Here is a 20,840-nt window from a genome sequence, read left to right on the forward strand (position 1 = left end):
GAATATGGAAGTCTGGGCATTTACGGGGCTGACGACCGTCATCGGCTGGTTTAAGTGATCACTTTAATGTGAATGTTACACGTGTGTAAAGTGATCACTTAAACCAGCCGATGACGGTCGTCAGCCCTGTAAATGCCCAGACTTCCATATTCTTCTTCATCTTTGATGAGATGTCAAAAAATAATATGTTGTACTTTACACACTTTACACACGTGTAACATTCACTTTAATGTGAATGTTACACGTGTGTAAAGTGATCACTTAAACCAGCCGATGACGGTCGTCAGCCCTGTAAATGCCCAGACTTCCATATTCTTCTTCATCTTTGATGAGATGTCAAAAAATAATATGTCAAGTATACACAGGATATCGTGAGGTAGGGACGACAACGGAGGCGATACTGGAAGGAACATATAAACAGAATGTCAGAAGACAGACTTCCACGTACCACCCTCCAAGGCAACCCTGAAGGACGCAGATCCCCAGGCAGACCTCCGAAAAGATGGAAAGGCAGCTGGGAGTCGACATCCCAAGAGCGACATGCGGAGGCACCAACAGATCCCTAGGATCTACATAAAGAAGAAGAAGAAGAAGTATACATTGAGACACGAACGCATGCTGGATGACAAAGATGTCTACAACATTTTGAGTGTGTCCAAATACTTGTTCACAAAATCTGGATTTTCTCCAATTACAGGAGTTATTTTCATATTATTTTTTGACATCTCATCAAAGATGAAGAAGAATATGGAAGTCTGGGCATTTACGGGGCTGACGACCGTCATAAGCTGGTTTAAGTGATCACTTTACACACGTGTAACATTCACCAATGTGTGATTATAATCCAGTATTCGGATCTCACATACTAATATAAGAGTTTCTGCTTAATAAAAAGCTTCTTTACATCTCACCAATAGATGTCTCTAGTGAAGTTCTAGTGATTCATGAACAAGGTTTCTAAATTGGTTCATATATATAGAACTTCCAAGAATTTGAGTAGTGTGGTTGTCAATAATGGGTGGAATTGGTGAATGTTACACGTGTGTAAAGTGATCACTTAAACCAGCCTATGACGGTCGTCAGCCCCGTAAATGCGCAGACTTCCATATCCTTCTTCATCTTTGATGAGATGTCAAAAAATAAGACAAAAATGTCCCCAAAATTTACTATATTCAAGCATAAATAAAATATCCGAAATTTTAGTTTTTTAATCATTTGTCCGCCTCCGTAGTGTAATGGTCAGCACGCTCGGCTACCGTTCTGGAGGTCTCGGGTTCGATTCCCAAGGGGGGTAAAATAAATATAAGTGATTTTTTCACTGTAATATTTATTCAATATTACCCTGGACTGGTACCTGAAGCGGAGGGCCGATCATCTTTCCTTCATGTGTAAACGATCAAGATAACACTGCGTTTATATGACACAGTGCCCTATGCACCATTGGGGTGCGGATAATTTATTATTTATTATTAATCATGGGTAGGAGGTGAGAAAGAGATGATCCAGAGGATTAGTGAAAATTTTACTGTGAATTTCCTTCCCCGAGGGGGAAGATGTAAATAAAATACCTAAGAACAGATTTTATTAATACATGTAGTACCGACCGTCACAATTGTGACAGTCGGTAAGGCAGATCGCGCAAATCTACCACCAGACGTCGCACATTTGTCGCACTGGGAAAAACAAGAGACGTCAGATGAAAAAATATGGTGTTTGGTGAATGTGTCATATTATATCGCTCGCTCCTTTCAAGAACGTCATAAATCAAAAATCGTAAATTTTCAGTTGCGCATGTTTTCGGAATGCCCAGAAAATGTACTATATCCCAGCAAAAGAGCCATATTTTTAACTTAATATTTACCCGCTACAGGGCAGAAAGTGTTATTTTTGCATTTTGAAGAAAAGGTATTGTTTAATTTTTTTTTAAATATACTAAATATTTTTCGAATGGAGAAAAAACCTTCAGGTTTTACTTAAAACGATCTGTGGCACAGTTAAAAGTTCAGTAAGTGGCTTGATACTTATTTTTAATACATTGTATTATATTTTTAAACTTTTAAAACGTTCTACTGAAAAATCAAGTTTTTTGATTTATGACGTTCTTGAAAGGAGTGAGCGATATGTGAATTATAAAAGATTATTATAGAATAAACTTTGATTGTCGTTTCTTTAATAACAAAGCAGCGCATTGTTTATTTTACTATTTCATAACCACTTAATTACAAAGAAAAATATTACCACGTTATGAAATGAAAATGTAGAATCATGCTTTACTTTACAAAGTGATCACTGGTGTCAAATACTTGGGCGTAGTCAGCTGTCTCAAATGATCAGTGGGCCCGAAACCATTAAGATTTCCAGGAGTGATCAGGTCTTTAAGAACAGTGTCCATCGATGGTTACTTAACATTGGAAGGGACAAGGTGGAAAGTGAATTAATTAAAGTCCAGGTGTAATTATCACATTGAAAAACCTTAAAACATAAATTATTTTTGTATCTCCTGTATGTTATGTTTATAATCTAACCATTAAAAAAATTATATATATATTAAAAATTTAAAAAAATATATATAAACTTTGTATTACCATGTTAGTATTCGGCTCAACACAGGCCATGCCTAAAGAGCCGTAATACGTATAATAAATGTGTATATGAAATGAATATGTATATTGAATGTATCTATGTATTATGAAAATAAATAAATAAATAAATAGATAAAAAAATGTTTGAGAAGGTGCATGAATGCAGAAGAGGCAAAGAGCGTTATGGCGTTAGATTCTCGGTGATAGTTAGATTACTTTTTTCATTAAATAAAGACAAAACACTCTTTTGAATAAAACTATTTACCAAAGTACTGTAGAACGGGGCTACTTGAACTTTGATGTGTTACTTAACTACGTATAGTACAAAAGCCCTCTTCTTCTCCGTCTTAATCCTCATTGCTGAGGGTTGTGACCCTTGCAGAAGCAATGACTCTTCTCCAGTTATCCCTTGACTGCGCTGTAGCGCTCCAACCACTGAGGTGCCTGCTGCTGCCTTAATTTGATCGGTCCATCGTGTGGGGGATCTTCCTCTCCCTCTCTTTCCCCCCAGGCTACCGATCACAACTAGTCGTTCCAGGCTATCCTCGTTGCCACGCGCAACGTGTCCAAAGAACTGGAGAATCCGTCGGGTACAGATATTGGCCAGAGACAAGCCATCCAAGCGTAGTTCCTGGCGAATGGACTCATTGGTGCGTCTAGCTGTCCATGGAATTCGGAGCATGCGCCTCCAACACCACATTTCGAAGGCATCAATTTTTCTCCTTTCTGCTGCTTTTATAGTCCATGTTTCAGCAGCATAGAGAAAAATGGAGTGGACCAAGCTCCTGACAAGCTTCATCTTAGTGCTGTTACTACAACTTGGTGTTGTCATCTTGGTGTGTTGTTACAAAAGCCCAGTACAAAAAAAATATGTGCATTTGGTCTACAATAATGAACGTATCGTGACAATAAGTGTCACCTGTCAGGGAAACAATGAATCATGTCCATATGTTCATTATTGTAGACCAAATACAAATCTAAATTTTTTTTTGTACTGGGCTCAAGTAACACATCAAAGTTCAAGTAGCCCCGTTCTACGGTATATATTTAAATCCATAGATGGAAGCAACTGTAGCTTCCGAAACTAGTCGTTATAATATAATACTCAAGTGGTAAAAAAACTAGTTTTGTTTAAAATTTAATCATTTCTTACCAAAAAGTAAATGCCGAAAATGCTTTTTTCACGCGTTAAAAAAAATCAAGATTATATTTTTAAAAATCCAACCTTGATAGGCGCCAGCATTCGATCATGGAACTTGGTATATTCCCTCACCCAGCTGTTGCAGTTATAAATGTAGCACGCGTGGATATTCACGTACGCGACTTCCGGCAGCACGTAGAACCACTTCTGGAGGAACTCCGTCCTGGAAACAAGACGCGGGCAAAGGTCACTGGAAGAAATGGCGTACGGCTCGCGGATACGGCTCTCCGCGAGGATGTGATGCTCACCTGAACCGGTTGTCGGAACACGTGTGCGTGAAGTCCACGACCAGCTCGAATGGCGCGTGGCAGAAGGGCTTCAGGGTTAGGATCACATGGTAGATAAGGAGATCTCCGTTCGTCTCTCCGATCCTGTTAAAGAAAGAGCAATCACTTGATTAAGAAGTTTCTGAGGTACGAGGTATGGTATAAGGTATGAGGTATTAAGAAGTTTCTGAGGTATCTCTACATGGTTCTAATATATAAAATTCTTAACAATTTTTTGGACAGCCCTCTCCTAAATTAAATTAAGCTTAGCGTGCGCCAAAGAGGTACTAGGCAAAAATCTGTATTCGCTGTATTTGTACATAATGCAAACTATGCCATGTTCTCTCCGGTTCAGCGGCTTCACATGTTAGCCAATGCTTTTGAAAGTATAGATTTATTTAATATATCCTCCTTGAAATCTGTACTTTCTCAGCATTTCTTCTCCATCATGAAGAGCATCCTGGACAACAGCAAGAACGAGCAGCCGGCCGAACACCTCAGCGTCACCTCCATCGAAGGCCTGATGCTCGCCATCGTCAGGTATCCAATGGGTTCAATCACTTCAGTGTGGAAGTTCGGGATCATTTCATTCACTTGTGTAACTTTGATGTGTGTACGCACTGTTGTTGGATTTCTTTCATATGTTAGTGGAGATGTGGAATCGGATCTGCGACGTCAGTTTTGCGGTCTTTTTTTGTTGATTTGATTGACATATCGCTCACTCCTTTCAAGAACGTCATAAATCAAAAATTGTAAATTTTCAGTTTCAGTTTGATTTTTCAGGATATCATTTTTAAAGTATAAGAATATAATAAAATGTATTAAAAATAAATATCAAGCCACTTATTGAACTTTTTACTGTGCAACAGATCTTTTTAGGTAAAACAAGGTTTTTTTCCATTTGAAAAATATTAAGTTTATTTAAAAAAAAAATTAACGACAACTTTTCTTCAAAATGCAAAAACAACACTTTCTGCCCTATAGTGGGTAAAAATTATATATAACCATATCCGCTCCATAGGTGGAGCACATGGAGTCCAAAAACTGTCTCCAGGCTTTTCTGTCGGCTGCCAGCTCCCTTGCATCCTCCCAAGTCAGATCCGCGTCCCGAAGTTCTGACGAGAACTGCCGACGAATTGTCAGCAGTAAAAATTAAGTTAAAAATATTCCGCTTTTGCTGGGATAAAGTACATTTTCTGAACATTTTGAAAACATGCTAAACTGAAAATTGTCCATTTTTGATTTATGACGTTGTTGAAAGGAGTGAGCGATATGTCACATACTTAGGTCAGGAGTTGGAATAATCGGAGAGTATGTATGGAGGATAACGAAACACCCATTCATATTCTCTATAATTGCGACGCACTCGCTCGCAATGAAAGTACATGGAGGACCACTACTGGACTCCGAGAAGGTGAAGCTCCTACCACCAAGACAGGTCGTGAGTTACATGACTCATGTAGGTCTTGGGAGTGAGCTATGACACAGAGAAAGGTCACAATAGACCGAATATGGTCGCAAGGAATGAACAATATATATAATTCATTTAATTAATTTTTTAGCATTTAAATATCAAGCGAGTCTTTTATTATTATTATTATTATTGTATATGGGAATTGCATTTACTATTTACTTTGCTTATTATGTACATGGTTTATAGATCATTTAGTGGATTTTTGTTTCTTCTAGCTAATTAACCTTTTAACCGCGTTAACTTTGTTCCTGAGAGCCGCCCGTGCGCGGCGGTATTTTGCCTTTTTTTTAAATGATTACTTTTATCATGTATTTAGTTAGGAAACTATTTATTTTCCTAAACAAAAACGTTCAATGGGATTCATTGTGCCTTTTTGGTACTCTAGAATACACTTGTGTCACATTATTCTTGATATATATCGTAATATAAACAAATAAGATCGTAACATAAATAAATCAAAGCACGCATCGTGTGTCACTCTTACCCACTGGCGATGCATAGCGTTGAGAGTGAGACAGATATAGGGCATGATTATGGCGCGGACTAATTACCGACCTTGAGAAAAATCAGGGATCTGTTCTTTTATTTATCCTTGTGATGTTACAAATTATTAGTCAGATATTTCAACAGATGTCATAAGGCTGAGGATTGACGTATTATTTTATCCAAAGTTCCACACCACGAAAAAAATCCTTCCAAGTTGAACTGAGGTTGGAAACTTGGAGCAATGTAAAAACACAAACGCTTATGTCAGCCGCGTATGGGGCATGTTTTGTAAAAACACATACGGTTATGCGAGCCGCGTGGATCCGGTTAAATATGTTTTATTTGAATCTGTGTTGGGAACAGGAGGGATCATCTAGTGTGGGCCAATCAGGAACTTGTCAGCATTATCTCATTGCTGGGAGGAAACCACGTTGCACTCCTCAGGAGAAGGCGGACTGTTGACTGTCATCAGCAGACCTTCCGTCCCACTAGCACACAAGAAGTAGAGTAGAAAGGCGTGAGGTATTTACTTGTATCTGCGCGCGATGTAGTAGAAGACGGGGTAGCCCTGTTTGGAGGTGCCCGCCTGGTAGAAGATGTTGAGGCTCTTGATGCTCTTGAACTCTTCCTTCTCGTGCATGTTGTGCTTCACCATGATCTCTTCGAAGTTCGTGGACGACATGTCGATGGAAGACCAGCGCGCGTACGAAGAGAACAGGAGGCTGGAATGAGAATTACAAATATTTAGTACGCTCTGCTTATACTTTTTTTTTATTGTTGTATCTCTTTGAAATCCCTTGTTTATTATATACCAAGCTGATTTGTTTAGGTCTGTTTGAATGTTAGTGTGATGTGTGTGATTTTACATATCGCTTACTCCTTTCAACAATGTCATTTATAAAAAAAAACTTGATTTTTCAGGAGATTGTTTTTAAACTTTAAGAATATAATAAAATGTCTTCTTCTCCGTCTTATTCCTCATTGCTGAGGGTTGTGACCCTTGCAGAAGCAATGACTCTTCTCCAGTTAATGAAATGTATTAAAAATAAATATCAAGCAACTTATTGAACTTTTTACTGTGCAACAGATCTTTTTAGGTAAAACCTGAAGGTTTTTTCACCATTTGAAAAATATTTAGTAAATTTAAAAAAATAATTAAACAATAACTTTTCTTCAAAATGTAAAAACAACACTTTCTGCCCTGTAGCGGGTAAATATTAAGTTAAAAATATGCCGCTTTTGCTGGGATATGGTGCATTTTCTGGGCATTTCGAAAACATGCACAACTGAAAATTGGCGATTTTTGATTTATGACGTTGTTGAAAGGAGTGAGCGATATGTTGCACTTTGTGTACCTTATTGAGCTGTTGCTTGAGCTAGTTTTATATGATGTAGTGCCCTATGCACCATTGGGGTGCGGATAACGGTTTGAATTAATGAAATATTGCAGAATAAAATGTGGAAGCAAGTAAGTGCTTATCTAATTGAATTATCATCCTTCATAAACGCAACCTTTTGAGAACCAATGAATGGTGGACGCGAGCGCTTCATAATCCGTGCAATCCACGTCCCCCACAGCATATTATGAATTGATATATGGTAAATAGACACACTGTAAATAAGCATACTAAGAATAGACATACTGTGAGTTGACATACTGTGAATCGACCGGCTTATGCTCTGGGGGGCCGAGGTAAGCCAGCAGGGTGGCCATCTTGTCGAAGGGCCTCCGCCCCACGGCCTTGTGGTCGCGGCTCGAGGACAGGTAGTCACCGATTCGTTCCTGGAATGAGCATGAGAATATTGTATAGTAGATAGTGTTTTAGTATTAATCAGTCTTGATAAAGAAGCGGTTAGCTTGGAAACTGGTAGACATCATAATTAAGTTATGATAAAATATTTATAGTGATTTTCAAACAAAGTTATTTGATTTGTCAGGATTCGGATCTCACATACTAATATAAGAGTTTCTGCTTAGTAAAAAGCTTCTTTACATCTCACCAATAGATGTCTCTAGTGAAGTTCTAGTGATTCATGAACAAGGTTTCTAAATTGGTTCATATATATAGAACTTCCAAGAATTTGAGTAGTGTGGTTGTCAATAATGGGTAGAATTGGTGAATGTTACACGTGTGTAAAGTGATCACTTAAACCAGCCTATGACGGTCGTAAGCCCCGTAAATGCCCAGACTTCCATATTCTTCTTCATCTTTGATGAGATGTCAAAAAATAATGTAAAGTTATTTGAATTATAAAATGGAAAATCACAAAGTTAGTGCTTCTTATATAAATTATAAACTTTTTTTTTTTTTTGTTATTATATAAAATGCAGTTCCACCAAAAAATGGCAGCACAAAACTGATAAATAATTGTACCTGATGACTCCAGAGCAAACGATGAAGTGACAGCACGTTAGCGTCGCTGATGAAGGACAGCGAGTGGGTTGTCTGGTCCACCGATTCGCAGTCGGACGCAACTTGGATGAAGAACCTGCCCGAGAAACACCAACATTACTGCACAATCGACTCATTCAACTCACGTCCACTTATTATTACACTCAGTTACAAACAAAGGTAAAGTCATGAACAATTTAAATCATGGTTCCGGCAACCTGCGGCCCGCAGGCCGCATGCAGCCCGCGAGACATCTTGGTGCGGCCCGCGAGATTCTCGCCGCAACGCACATGACGGACGATATTATACACAATCGAGTGAAAGGAAGCGAGAAAGGGAGCGAAGGGAATCACATTGATTTTATTAAATACAATAAATGTCGTTAAAATATACACTTAGCGTTTTATTTTTAAAACTAAAATATTTGTACATAAATATTGTATGTATACCTACTGCAAGTGCGGCCCGCACTGATCCCCATGAAAAATATTTGGCCCTTTTACAACAAAAGGTTGCCGACCCATGATTTAAATAATGATAAAACTAGAAAAACATTGAAAAAAAAATTCTGATAAAACATTAATTAAAAATAATTATTTTTTTAATACGTCACCATTACTATCTATGTTTCCTTTTACAAAAAGTCTCGTTCTTTAACCCCCCCCCCTTATTTATTTATTTTTGAATTACCTATAGTCCAAGTGACTCTGAAATCTAGCTACGGCTTATGCAACACCGCTTATCATGACCTTATATTCCGGTTTCAAATTTTTAAGTTTCACAGCCTATGCCTACTCGTGAACGGATTTACTCTTTATGTTTAAAGTTACTATAACTTCATGTAATTCATGATTTTAAAAATTCTAGGCAAAAACACTCGCTCCCTCTATTTATTACCCTACCAACCTCTACCATATATATATATATATATATATATATATATATATATATATATATACCTGAATAATTTTTTGCTCGTTAGTTTTACTTTTCACCTGTGGATAAAAACAACTGTAGCTTTCGAAACTAGTCGTATGTAATGAAATAAAATACAGTAAGTGGTATGAATCAAAGAAGACCTAAAAATTCATGAATGCTACAGAAAGATAACATGATTTGAAGGCATGGCCTAGGCGACATTGTATGACAGAAGGACCTATAGCCTGAGGACGAGGAGAGATGACCCCAACATGCTACAGAAAGATCACATAATTTGAAGGCATGGCCTAGCTGACATTGTATGACAGAAGGACCTACAGCCTGAGGACGAGGAGAGATGACCCCAACATGCTACAGAAAGATCACATAATTTGAAGGCATGGCCTAGCTGACATTGTATGACAGAAGGACCTACAGCCTGAGGACGAGGAGAGATGACCCCAACATGCTACAGAAAGATCACATAATTTGAAGGCATGGCCTAGCTGACATTGTATGACAGAAGGACCTACAGCCTGAGGACGAGGAGAGATGACCCCAACATGCTACAGAAAGATCACATAATTTGAAGGCATGGCCTAGCTGACATTGTATGACAGAAGGACCTACAGCCTGAGGACGAGGAGAGATGACCCCAACATGCTACAGAAAGATCACATAATTTGAAGGCATGGCCTAGCTGACATTGTATGACAGAAGGACCTACAACCTGAGGACGAGGAGAGCTGACCTCGACAGTCTACAAAGACAATAAGTTGGGTTGGAACCAGGAAGAAGACACAATGATAAGGAGAGTGTCAGTCATGTCTCTCACCTGCGGCCAATCTCGAAGTGAGCCTTGAGGAAGTCGTTGAAGGGCAGCATGTGCTGCTCCTTGGAGAACTCCACGTGGTTGGCGATGTTCTGCAGGATCTTGGACATCAGCATCAGCCCGCGCTTCACGGAGGCCGGCACCTGCTTCGAGACGATGCCCATCTCCTGCGGAGACACTGGAACAAACGAGGGTATTCATTTACTTATATTTCATCGAACACATAATTGTGGAGGTCCGCACCAAAAAGTTACATTTCCAATATTGCACAAAAAATCCTTTAAATGCAAATCTGTTCTGTTTACTGTATTCTATCAAAATCTTAATTAAAATTGCGACAAAACGTGCAAACTTTAAATAAATAAAAAATAACCTGATATTTTTGGTTCAAGTGGTTGACATTTTTAATTACATATTCTATCACTGTACGGATAATATATCGCTCACTGCTTTCAAGAACGTCATGTATAAAAAATTGTCAATTTTCAGTTGTGCATGTTTTCGGAATGCCCAGAAAATGTACTACATCCCAGCAAAAGCGGCATATTTTTAACCCGCTACAGCGCAGAAAGCGTTGTTGTTGCATTTTGAAGAAAAGGTATTATTTAATTATTTTTTCAAATATACTAAATATATTTCGAATGGAGAAAAAACCTTCAGATTTTACTTAAAAGATCTGTTGCACAGCAAAAAGTTCAATAAACGGCTTAATATTTATTTTTAATACATTTCATTATATACTTTAAAAACAATCTCCTGAAAAATGAAGTTTTTTCATATGTGACATTGTTGCAAGGAGTGAGCGATATTACATATTGATATGTGATCTATAGGATGAACAATCCAGTATCTAGCAGAATACATAACAAAGAAATGGCACACATGGGGATTAAAATAAAAATATTTATTACCAATAGCAGGATTGATGAATCTCAGGAAAAGGACTGTTCCCACGGCTCCAATGCTTGTCTGAGGAAACTGGGCAAACCTCTTGCTCAAAACCTGCAAATGTATTCGCCATTACAGCTGATGGAGTTCACATGGGCTTACATGACGTACGAGACAGCAAACAACTCGCAACACGCAGTTGTTCCATCAACCGGATCCACGCGGCTCGCATAACCGTATGTGTTTTCACAAAACATGCCCCAAACGCGGCTGACATAAGCGTATGTGTTTTTACTTTGCTCCAAGTTTCGAACCTCAGTTCAACTTGGAGGGATTTTTTCGCATACGTCAATCCTTGGCCTTATGACATCTGTTAAAATTTCTGACTAATAATTTGTAACATCACAAGGATAAATAAAAGAACAGATCCCTGATTTTTCTTGAGGTCGATTAGTCCGCGCCATAATCATGCCCAATATCTGTCTCACTTTCGACGCTGTGCATCGCCAGTGGGTAAGAGTGACACACGATGCGTGCTTTGATTTATTACAATGATTAAAGAAAACACTTCGTTTTTTTACCACTTGAGTTTAATTATAGACTACATGTTTCAGAAGTTAAACTTCCATCATTCAGGTCTGTAACTAAAATATAAAATATAAAATTGTTCTATAAATAAGGAGAGGGGAAAGTAAGGGGAAGGGGTTAGTCAAGGGACGGAGTTTGAAAACAAAGGAAAAATGGAAAGCAATGGTGAAGAATTTTGAAACAATATATTATTTAAAAAATTATTATTAGAATTGGTTTTTTTTTATATTTATTTATGTTACGATCTTATTTGTTTATATTACGACATATATTTCAAGAATAATGTCACACAAGTGTATTATAGAGTACCCAAAAGGCATAATGAATCCCATTGAAAGTTTTTGTTTAGGAAAATAAATAATTTCTTAACTAAATACATGATAAAAGTAATCATTTAAAAAACCGCAACGCATGGGCATCTCTCAGGAACAAAGTTAACAGGTTAAAAGGTTAACTCACTTCAGATGGGTATTTTTTATGCCTGCAGTCCGCTGGCAATGGAATCTGATGATTATGTGCATATAGTTAAGACCTTAGCAAAGAGATTGGTATATAAAATTCATATAAAAACATTGGATTATTTCTCCTGAAAATAGCGGTTCAAACGGCGTGCTAGTACCGACACTAATGTATGGAAGCGAAACATGGAATTGGCAAAGGAAGGATGAAAGCAGAGTGAACGCTGTTGAAATGCGCTCCCTCAGACGAATGTGTGGAAAATCATTGTATGACAGAATTAAAAACGACGATATAAGAAAGGAATGTAAGGCTGAACAAGGAATAATTGAAAAGATTAGGAAGAGTTCTTTGCGGTGGTATGGACATGTGGAGCGAATGGATAGCGAGAGAATGACTAAGAGAATATATGTGGCGAATGTGAGAGGGAAAACAGAACGCGGACGAGCGAAAAAGACTTGGCACGATCAGATCAATCAGAACCTAAAATCTGGCGGTGTCAAAAGTCTGCGTAATCGGAGGACATGTATGACTAGATGTATGGATGTGAAGGAGGCGAGGAGTGTATGTCAGGACAGAAGAGTGTGGCGTTCCATCCTCTCTGCCTACCCCTGCGGGGAAACGGCGTGATGGTAGTAGTAGTAGTTATTTCTCCTTTTCTGCCTTTGCAATGAGGATAGCCCAGAAGGTAAAAATACCCATTCCATTCTTAAGCATCAATCCACCCGACGGGTAGAAATACCTTAACCGTCCAAAGTGGTATGATAATATAACACTTTGTAGTATGATAATATAACACTCTCCTTATCATTCATCGTTCACATTGTGAAATACCTCAAACTGACTTTATTTTTAACATTCTTTTTAAGTGGTATTACACAAAGTGAACAATGAATGATTAGGATTGTTCATTTTTTAAAAACCATTATCCACACCCAATGGTGCATAGGGCACTAATAATAATAAAACCCTTATCCGCACCCCAATGCTGCATAGGGCACTGTGTCATATAAATGCAGTGTTATCTTGATCGTTTACACTTGAAGGAAAGGTGATCAGCCCTCTGCTTCAGGTACCAGTCCATGGTAATATTGAATAAATATTACAGTGAAAAATCACTTATATTTTATTTTACCCCCCTTGGGAATCGAACCCGGGACCTCCAGAACGGTAGCCGAGCGTGCTGACCATTACACTACAGAGGCGGACAATTACACTACGGTGCATAGGGCACTATATCATATAAACGCAGTGTTATCTTATCGTATCACACAACGGGTAGAAATACCTTTCCCGTCCCAAGTGTGTTAAAAGCATAAAAACAACTTTGCGGTATGATAATATAACACTCTCCTTATCATTCATCTTTCACTTTGTGTAATACCACTTAAAAGAAAGTATCTTTGATTTAAACTTTCTATTTAAGTGGTATTACACAAAGTGAACAAGATGTGATGATAAGGAGAGTGGTCAATGTGTGCGTCGGAGAGGTGAATATTTGTAGGGGACTCGGACATGAAATTCGAATGTTTTGTTTTATGACGTCAGTCTACGTGTTTATTGAACAGGCCATGTGTAGTTGACTCTTCTTGTTAGTCCCTAGAAACAGGTAACTGTTCGGACGTACCTGGTAGAGACAATGGCACATGCTCCGGAGTTGCGGGGGGAATTTCTCCGCAGATGTGATGATGGCGTCGAACACCTTCTGCGTCAGGGCAATCAAGTTCTGCCGGTTCTCTTCAATATCCTCGTTAGCTTCCAGTCTGCGAAAATGTAAAAAAAACATACTTTAGCTAATGCAACTAATTCAAAGAAAAATAACACTTATTTACAGAAGAAAGTGACCAACTGACAAAACGTAAAATGTTCAGGAGGGCCATTTAAGTCACTTTTGCTTGGCAACAAAATAAACATCAATGCAGTTAGTCATTTTTAACAAGTCAATATATTATACTTATAAAACCCTTATCCGCACCCCAATGGTGCATAGGGCACTGTGTCATATAAACGCAGTGTTATTGTGATTTTAAAACAAAGTAATATTTTAATTATAAAAAATGTATTTACAACATTTTGAGTGTGTCCAAATACTTGTTCACGAAATCTGGATTATCTCCCATTACAGGAGTTATTTTCATATATTATTTTTATAGTGTGTGTGATTATTATCCAGGATTTGGACCTTACGTTTAGTAAGAAAAATTATGTTTAGTGTGGTTGGTTGTCAATAACGGGTAGAATTGGTGAATGTTACACGTGTGTAAAGTGATCATTTTAACCAGCCCATGACAGTCGTCAGCCCCGTAAATGCCCAGACTTCCATATTCTTCTTCATCTTTGATGAGATGTCAAAAAATAATATGAAAATAACTCCTGTAATTGGAGATAATCCAGATTTTGTGAACAAGTATTTGGACACACTCAAAATGTTGTAAATAAATTATCTGGTCAAATTATAAGCTTAAATAATAAAAATTAAAATGGTATTTTCTGGCGTTTCTAATGTGTGTGATTATAATCCAGGATTCGGACCTCACATACTAATATAAGAGTTTCTGCTTACTAAAAAGCTTCTTTACATCTCACCAATAGATGTCTCTAGTGAAGTTCTAGTGATTCAAGAACAAGGTTTCTAAATTGGTTCATGTATAAAGAACTTCCAAGAATTTGAGTAGTGTGGTTGTCAATAATGGGTAGAATTGGTGAATGTTACACGTGTGTAAAGTGATCACTCAAACCAGCCGATGACGGTCGTCAGCCCCGTAAATTAAAGACTTCCATATTCTTCTTCATCTTTGATGAGATGTCAAAAAATAATAGAATTGATGAATAATTTCATTACATATGAAATGATCTTTTAGTATTATATTTTGTATTAATAGTACAATATCATACCACATTAATATAACCGTATTTTGTCCGCCTCCGTAGTGTAATGGTCAGCACGCTCGGCTACCGTTCTGGAGGTCCCGGGTTCGATTCCCAAGGGGGGTAAAATAAATATGGGTGATTTTTTCACTGTAATATTTATTCAATATTACCATGGACTGGTACCTGAAGGAGAGGGCTGATCACCTTTCCTTCACGTGTAAACAATCAAGATAACACTGCGTTAATATGACACAGTGCCCTATGCACCATTGGGGTGCGGATAAGGGTTTTTATTTATTATTAATATAACAGTTATTGACATTTATTAGAGGCAATCGTACGTCCACTTTAACACAGAATATGTAAATTCTTCCCTAATCTTTGATGAGATGTCAAAAAATAATATGAAAATTGTAATTCAAAAGCGGTGTCGGGGCTAGGAGTCACCTGGCCGGGTCCACCTCGAAGCTGATCCGGTGGCCGTCCTCCTCGTCAGCCTGCTCCAGGAGCGGACTGACCATGGGGTCCAGCAAGGCCTGCAGGTACGAGGCGCCGTAGATCTTGAAGCAGAAGGCCATGATCTTGGAGCCCAGAGAGTTCCCGCGGAAGAGCGTCTGCATGCAATCCGATACCTGGGAACATTCAACAAAATCAATTGATAAACTTACTTTTTACTTAATTATAACCCTTATCCGCACCCGATGGTGCGGATAAGGGTTACAAGTAAGTTCATGGTTAAAACATGAAGGAAACATTGCCTTCGTGTAAGTAATGATCAAGATAACACTGCGTTTGTATGATACAGTGCCCTATGCACCATTGGGGTGCGGATAAGGGTTTGAAAATATTTATAAGAATTCAGAATTGAAACAGATAACAACAAAAACGAAAATATTTGTGGTTTCGGATAATGATAGAGGATCGACTCACGGCGCCCCTCTTTACTTTCTGCGGCGCACCAGGGCGCCGCGGCGCACGCTTTGGGAACCCTTGTTATAGTGAAAAAATCACTCTACTGCCAAGCCAAGCTGCCTACTGTGAAAGAGAAACCTGTAATTGTAAGAAAAACCTCTATTGCCTACCCTAATTAATTTTCTGATCACGCCACGGCCTATAGCGTCTTCACTAGCCCTCAGTGTGTATGTTAAAATACAGGAAATGGGCTCACCTCCACTTCCCGGTAGAACATGTTCCAAAGCAGCGGCGACAACAAGTGCTTGGCATCAAACAGGGTGACAAACACTCGGGCCAGCTCGTCCATCTGGGACGTGGTCACCACGTTGGCGAGCGCCATCGCGATCGGCAGCTCCCCCTTGTCGGAAATCATGGTCACCAACTGCACCAGCTGTTCGAATCTAGAACCAACAGAGGCAATCTTTGTCAGACGGGAGGAATATCTAATTTACATTTTATTAAAATTAAACACTTTTTTATTTACGACTAGTGTTGTCCGCCTCTGTAGCGTAATGGTCAGCACGCTCGGCTATCGTTCTGGAGGTCCCGGGTTCGATTCCCAGGGGGGGTCAAATAAATACAAGTGATTTTTTCACTGTAATATTTATTCAATATTACCCTGGACTGGTACCTGAATCGGAGGGCTGATCACCTTTCCTTCGTGTGTAAACGATCAAGATAACACTGTGTTCATATGAAGCGGTGCCCTATGCACCATTGGGGTGCAGATAAAGGTTTTATTATTATTTATTAATTAAAAAACTAACTAACTAACCATCACGCCGCTTCTCCGCAGGGGTAGGCAGAGAGAATAGAGCGCCACACCACTCTGTCCTTGCAAACATTCTTCGCCTCTTCCACGTTCATGCATCTCCTCATACATACCCGCCGATTGTTACGACTCCTAACCTGACCACTTTCAAGTATTTGGCATACCTGATTTATTAATTCATGAATTAATTCAAGGGTTTACACAGTGTTGAAAACGACGGATGTTTTCGTCTTCTGGTACAAATTAAAACTAGTTTTAATATGTACCGGAAGATGAAAACATCCGTCGTTTTCGAAACTAGTCGTAAATAAAAATAAAACTCATTAAAGTGGTATATTCATGTGTTTAATTTTAATAAAATAATTGTGTCATTTCACAAAGTTAATGCCGAATCGATAAATAATCTAATTTACACACAATGAAGGTTTGATAGTCCCAAGAATTAACAGTAAATATGGGAGTCCAACACTGCAATATATCGATCCGAACATTTTTAATTTGTTGCCGACGGATGTTAGAGGTCAAAATAAAATATGGAACAAAGGCAAAATAAAGGAATGGGTAAACGATCAAGAGTTAATTTTATGAAAATTGTAAAATGTTTATATTCTTAATATTTTTTTTTGTATGTTAGGTTAAAATCGTTAAAAACAATAAAAAATGTATTGAAAAAGAACTTCACCGACAAGACACACAAGGTCTTGGTGGGTTTCCGCAAAAAAAAAATTCTAAATATGTAAAAATTGTGATTTAAATAAACCTATACAAATATAAAAAAAACAAAAATACATACTTAACCGTTAGAATGCTACGCGGCGCAAAAGCGCTGCGATCGTTTGTATCGAAAATTGCGGCGCAGCGCAAAAGCGCTGCGAGTTTCAGTGTGTTTTCGGTGCTCCGCGGGAGTGCACGTACGCTAACCTCGCGCGTAATTTGTGATGAGAGTGCATTCTTATACATTTAAAAATAACTTTTATCATTTTTTTATATTATTTTAAAAAAATAACCGTGTCACGTGCTATTATTTCGAACGTTGATTCGATTCCTAGTGATTCTACGGGGAGTGAAACGACAGATACAAATAGTGATGATAGCAGTATTATAACGCATCGAAGAAAAAGATTGAGGATTGAAAGTGAGTCTTCTACCTCCTCTTCATCTACAGAAACAGAAGAAACACCAACTTTTGCCAAAATTCCTCCGACAAAAGTGTTTTCTAAATCAACAAATGATTTTTTCGAGACTCCTGGACCTAGGCGGGCGCCTCCTCCCGATGGCACACCCATAACCTATTTCAACATATTCTTTACCATATCACTGCTCGAAACCATCGTAAGGGAAACAAATGGATATGCTGCACAGTTTTTGGCCTCGCACACTGTATCGGATAATTCTCGAGCAAAAAAGTGGACGCCGACAACAATATACGAAATGAAAGCCTTTCTTGCTGTCATACTCGAAATGGGAATAGCGAGAAGGCCAACAATTAGTAGTTATTGGATAAAAAATTCCCGACACATACCATGGTTTGGGACAATGTTTTCAAGGGATAGGTTCCAACTGATTTTGAAGTTTTTTCACTTGGTTGATAACAGATTATTATTTGAACCAGGCCATCCGAATTATGACCCATGTGGCAGGTTTGATGTGCTTGTCAAACATGCAAATACCGTATTTCATCAGCATTATGTACCAAATCAACAACTATCCATCGACGAGTCGTTAGTTGGTACTCACTGCCATTCTTCGATAAAACAATATATTCCAAACAAAAAACACCATAAATGGGGAATCAAATTTTGGATGCTGTGCGACTCGGTTTCCAAATATTGCTTGGGTTTTTTCTGCTACAAAGGAGCTAAAAATACAGATGACAGAGATGCGGTAGAAAAATATGGTCTTGGATTTACGGTAGTGCAAAAATTGCTTTCAATTGGAAATTACCTGAACAAAGGTTATCATTTGTTTACAGATAATTTTTACACAAGCTTACGATTGGCCAAAGCCCTTTTGGAACAAAATACATATATAACTGGAACAATAAGACGTAACAGAAAAGAGATTCCTCCAGAAGCTAAGAAAGCAATCGTAGGAGAAGCCAAATACCTAGCACATGAAAATGTTTTGATGTGTTCATTCAGAGACAAAAAGTCCAAACCAAAGCCAGTCATATTGATTTCATCCAATGCAGATACTAATAGTGTGACGATCAAGAAAAAGAAAGGGAAATTTGAAAAGGAAAAAGTGAAACCAAGCATGATTGATGACTACAACAAATACATGGGAGGTGTGGACGAATCTGACAAAATGTTGTACGTGTATTTGGACGAGCGAAGAACCCTAAAATATTGGAAAAAAGTAGTATTCAACATTTTTGGAAGAATGGTACTCAACTCTTATATTTTGTATGTTTCCAACACTACCGAAAAAAAAATGACCCGGCTCCAATTCACATCGAAAATTATTGAGGATCTCGAAAAGGAGTGGATGAATCATAAAAATAGCGTGTCAACACAACCATCTACATCAAAGAAAAAATTTGCGCTGGAAAAATTACCGGGACGTAACTTACGCCAGTGCGAGGTGTGTAGCAACAGAGGGAGTGGGATAAAGCGATCCAGCCTTATTTGCGTACGCTGTAGGAAAGGCCTACACGCTATTTGTGCGGCAAAACATAATTGTTGAGCTATTTTTTTTTTGATTTTTTATTTTCTAAAAGAAATAAAATACAATAATATTGATATCACTTTATGTTTAATAAACATTAATAAACAATAAACATTTTATCTTTATAATGCAAAAATAATTAATAAAATTGATTGATATTTGTCTAAGTTAGAGTGTTTTATTTTACACCATTATTTTTTCCTCTAAATTAATCAATATGTGTATAGCAATTTTCATTTATTTTTGCCAAAATTGCTTAGCACTAAAACGGTTAACCTATAAAGGATTGTATAAGACTCGTTTTATGTTTATAACAGCCGATATAACTAATATTTTCATTCTTCATTTTATTTTGGAAAATTAGCCTTCAAAAAAACATTATTTTCGTAAGTTGGCAAATAATGACGTCACAGAAACGATGGATTTATTTTAATGTTGGTGTCATTGCTAAATTATTGGCAGCTCTATTTGTTGATGTCTATGGGTCAACCTCCCACCCCCTCCCCTCATATTTGTATAACACAAATGGTAGTGCAGTGGTAAACAAACAATCCACACTACTACATTTACAGATTTTTTCATTGCGAAATGTGATTTACAAAATCTGGGAATCACATAGAATAGAGAAGTAATCATTTTAAAAAAATTATTAAAATCATATTTTAATTTTTTCAATTAAGGGTTTGGTGAACGTACATCGTCCGCCTCCACAGTGTAGTGGTTAGCGCGCTAGGCTACCATGCTGAAGGTCCCGGGTTCGATTCCCAAGAGGGTCAAAATAAATATTAGTGATTTTTCAGACCCTGGACTGGTACCTGTAGCGGAAGGCTGATCACCTTTCCTTCGTGTATTTAACGATCAAGATAACACTGCTTCTATACGATGCAGTGCCCTATGCACCATTGTGGTGCGGATAAGGGTTAGAAGAAGAAGAAGAATATACATACGAAAATGGTGGGGTTCAGCACCTCCAACACGGTCGAGAACCATTGCTATAAATGTTACCTGTCTGTATTTAACGATCAAGATAACACTGCTTCTATACCAAGCAGTGCCCTATGCACCATTGTGGTGCGGATAAGGGTTAGAAGAAGAAGAAGAACGTACATATGAAAATGGTGGGGTTCGGCACCTCCAACACGGTCGAAAACCATTGCTATAAATGTTACCTGTCTGCCAGCACGGTCTCTGCCAATGTGTCGAACTCGGTTCCCTGCTGAAGAATCTTGGTGAGGACTTCCATGAAGGCAGCTCTGGTCTGAAGGTCCCGATTGTAGCCGAGATCTAGAAACAACAAGGGAGTGATGAAGAAGAGCATTTTAGACATTAACCCTTTCCACTCTGACCATTTTTTCTCATAACTGATCAGCTACTCTGATCAAAAAAATGCGACGTTTTTCTACCATTCAAATAAATGTTTTAGCTCCCTAATTTTGGGACACTCTGTCTGGCAATTCGTATGACCATGTTAATTAAGGTTAACTGTATTTAT

General features: G+C 38.1%; 1 protein-coding gene across 1 annotated transcript in view; it reads right to left on the bottom strand.

The window, feature by feature from the left end:
• The window catches only part of LOC148302382 (neurofibromin-like), a 92,803-nt gene that overhangs the window by 40,042 nt on the left and 31,921 nt on the right, over positions 1-20,840 (bottom strand). Inside the window, exons 25-35 of the mRNA XM_088271692.1 lie at positions 20,518-20,632; positions 16,124-16,310; positions 15,403-15,587; positions 13,712-13,847; positions 11,064-11,154; positions 10,156-10,330; positions 8,385-8,499; positions 7,653-7,792; positions 6,540-6,731; positions 4,032-4,154; positions 3,808-3,946 (exon numbers count right to left, since the gene is read on the bottom strand). Of these exons, the coding sequence (XP_088127818.1) occupies positions 3,808-3,946; positions 4,032-4,154; positions 6,540-6,731; positions 7,653-7,792; positions 8,385-8,499; positions 10,156-10,330; positions 11,064-11,154; positions 13,712-13,847; positions 15,403-15,587; positions 16,124-16,310; positions 20,518-20,632 (1,598 nt within the window). The remainder of the gene's footprint in view (positions 1-3,807; positions 3,947-4,031; positions 4,155-6,539; positions 6,732-7,652; positions 7,793-8,384; positions 8,500-10,155; positions 10,331-11,063; positions 11,155-13,711; positions 13,848-15,402; positions 15,588-16,123; positions 16,311-20,517; positions 20,633-20,840) is intronic.

Source organism: Brachycentrus maculatus, unplaced genomic scaffold (genome assembly GCF_059751285.1).
Source record: "Brachycentrus maculatus isolate JH-2025_06_01 unplaced genomic scaffold, ASM5975128v1 h1tg000458l, whole genome shotgun sequence".
Taxonomy (NCBI): Eukaryota; Metazoa; Arthropoda; class Insecta; order Trichoptera; family Brachycentridae; genus Brachycentrus; species Brachycentrus maculatus.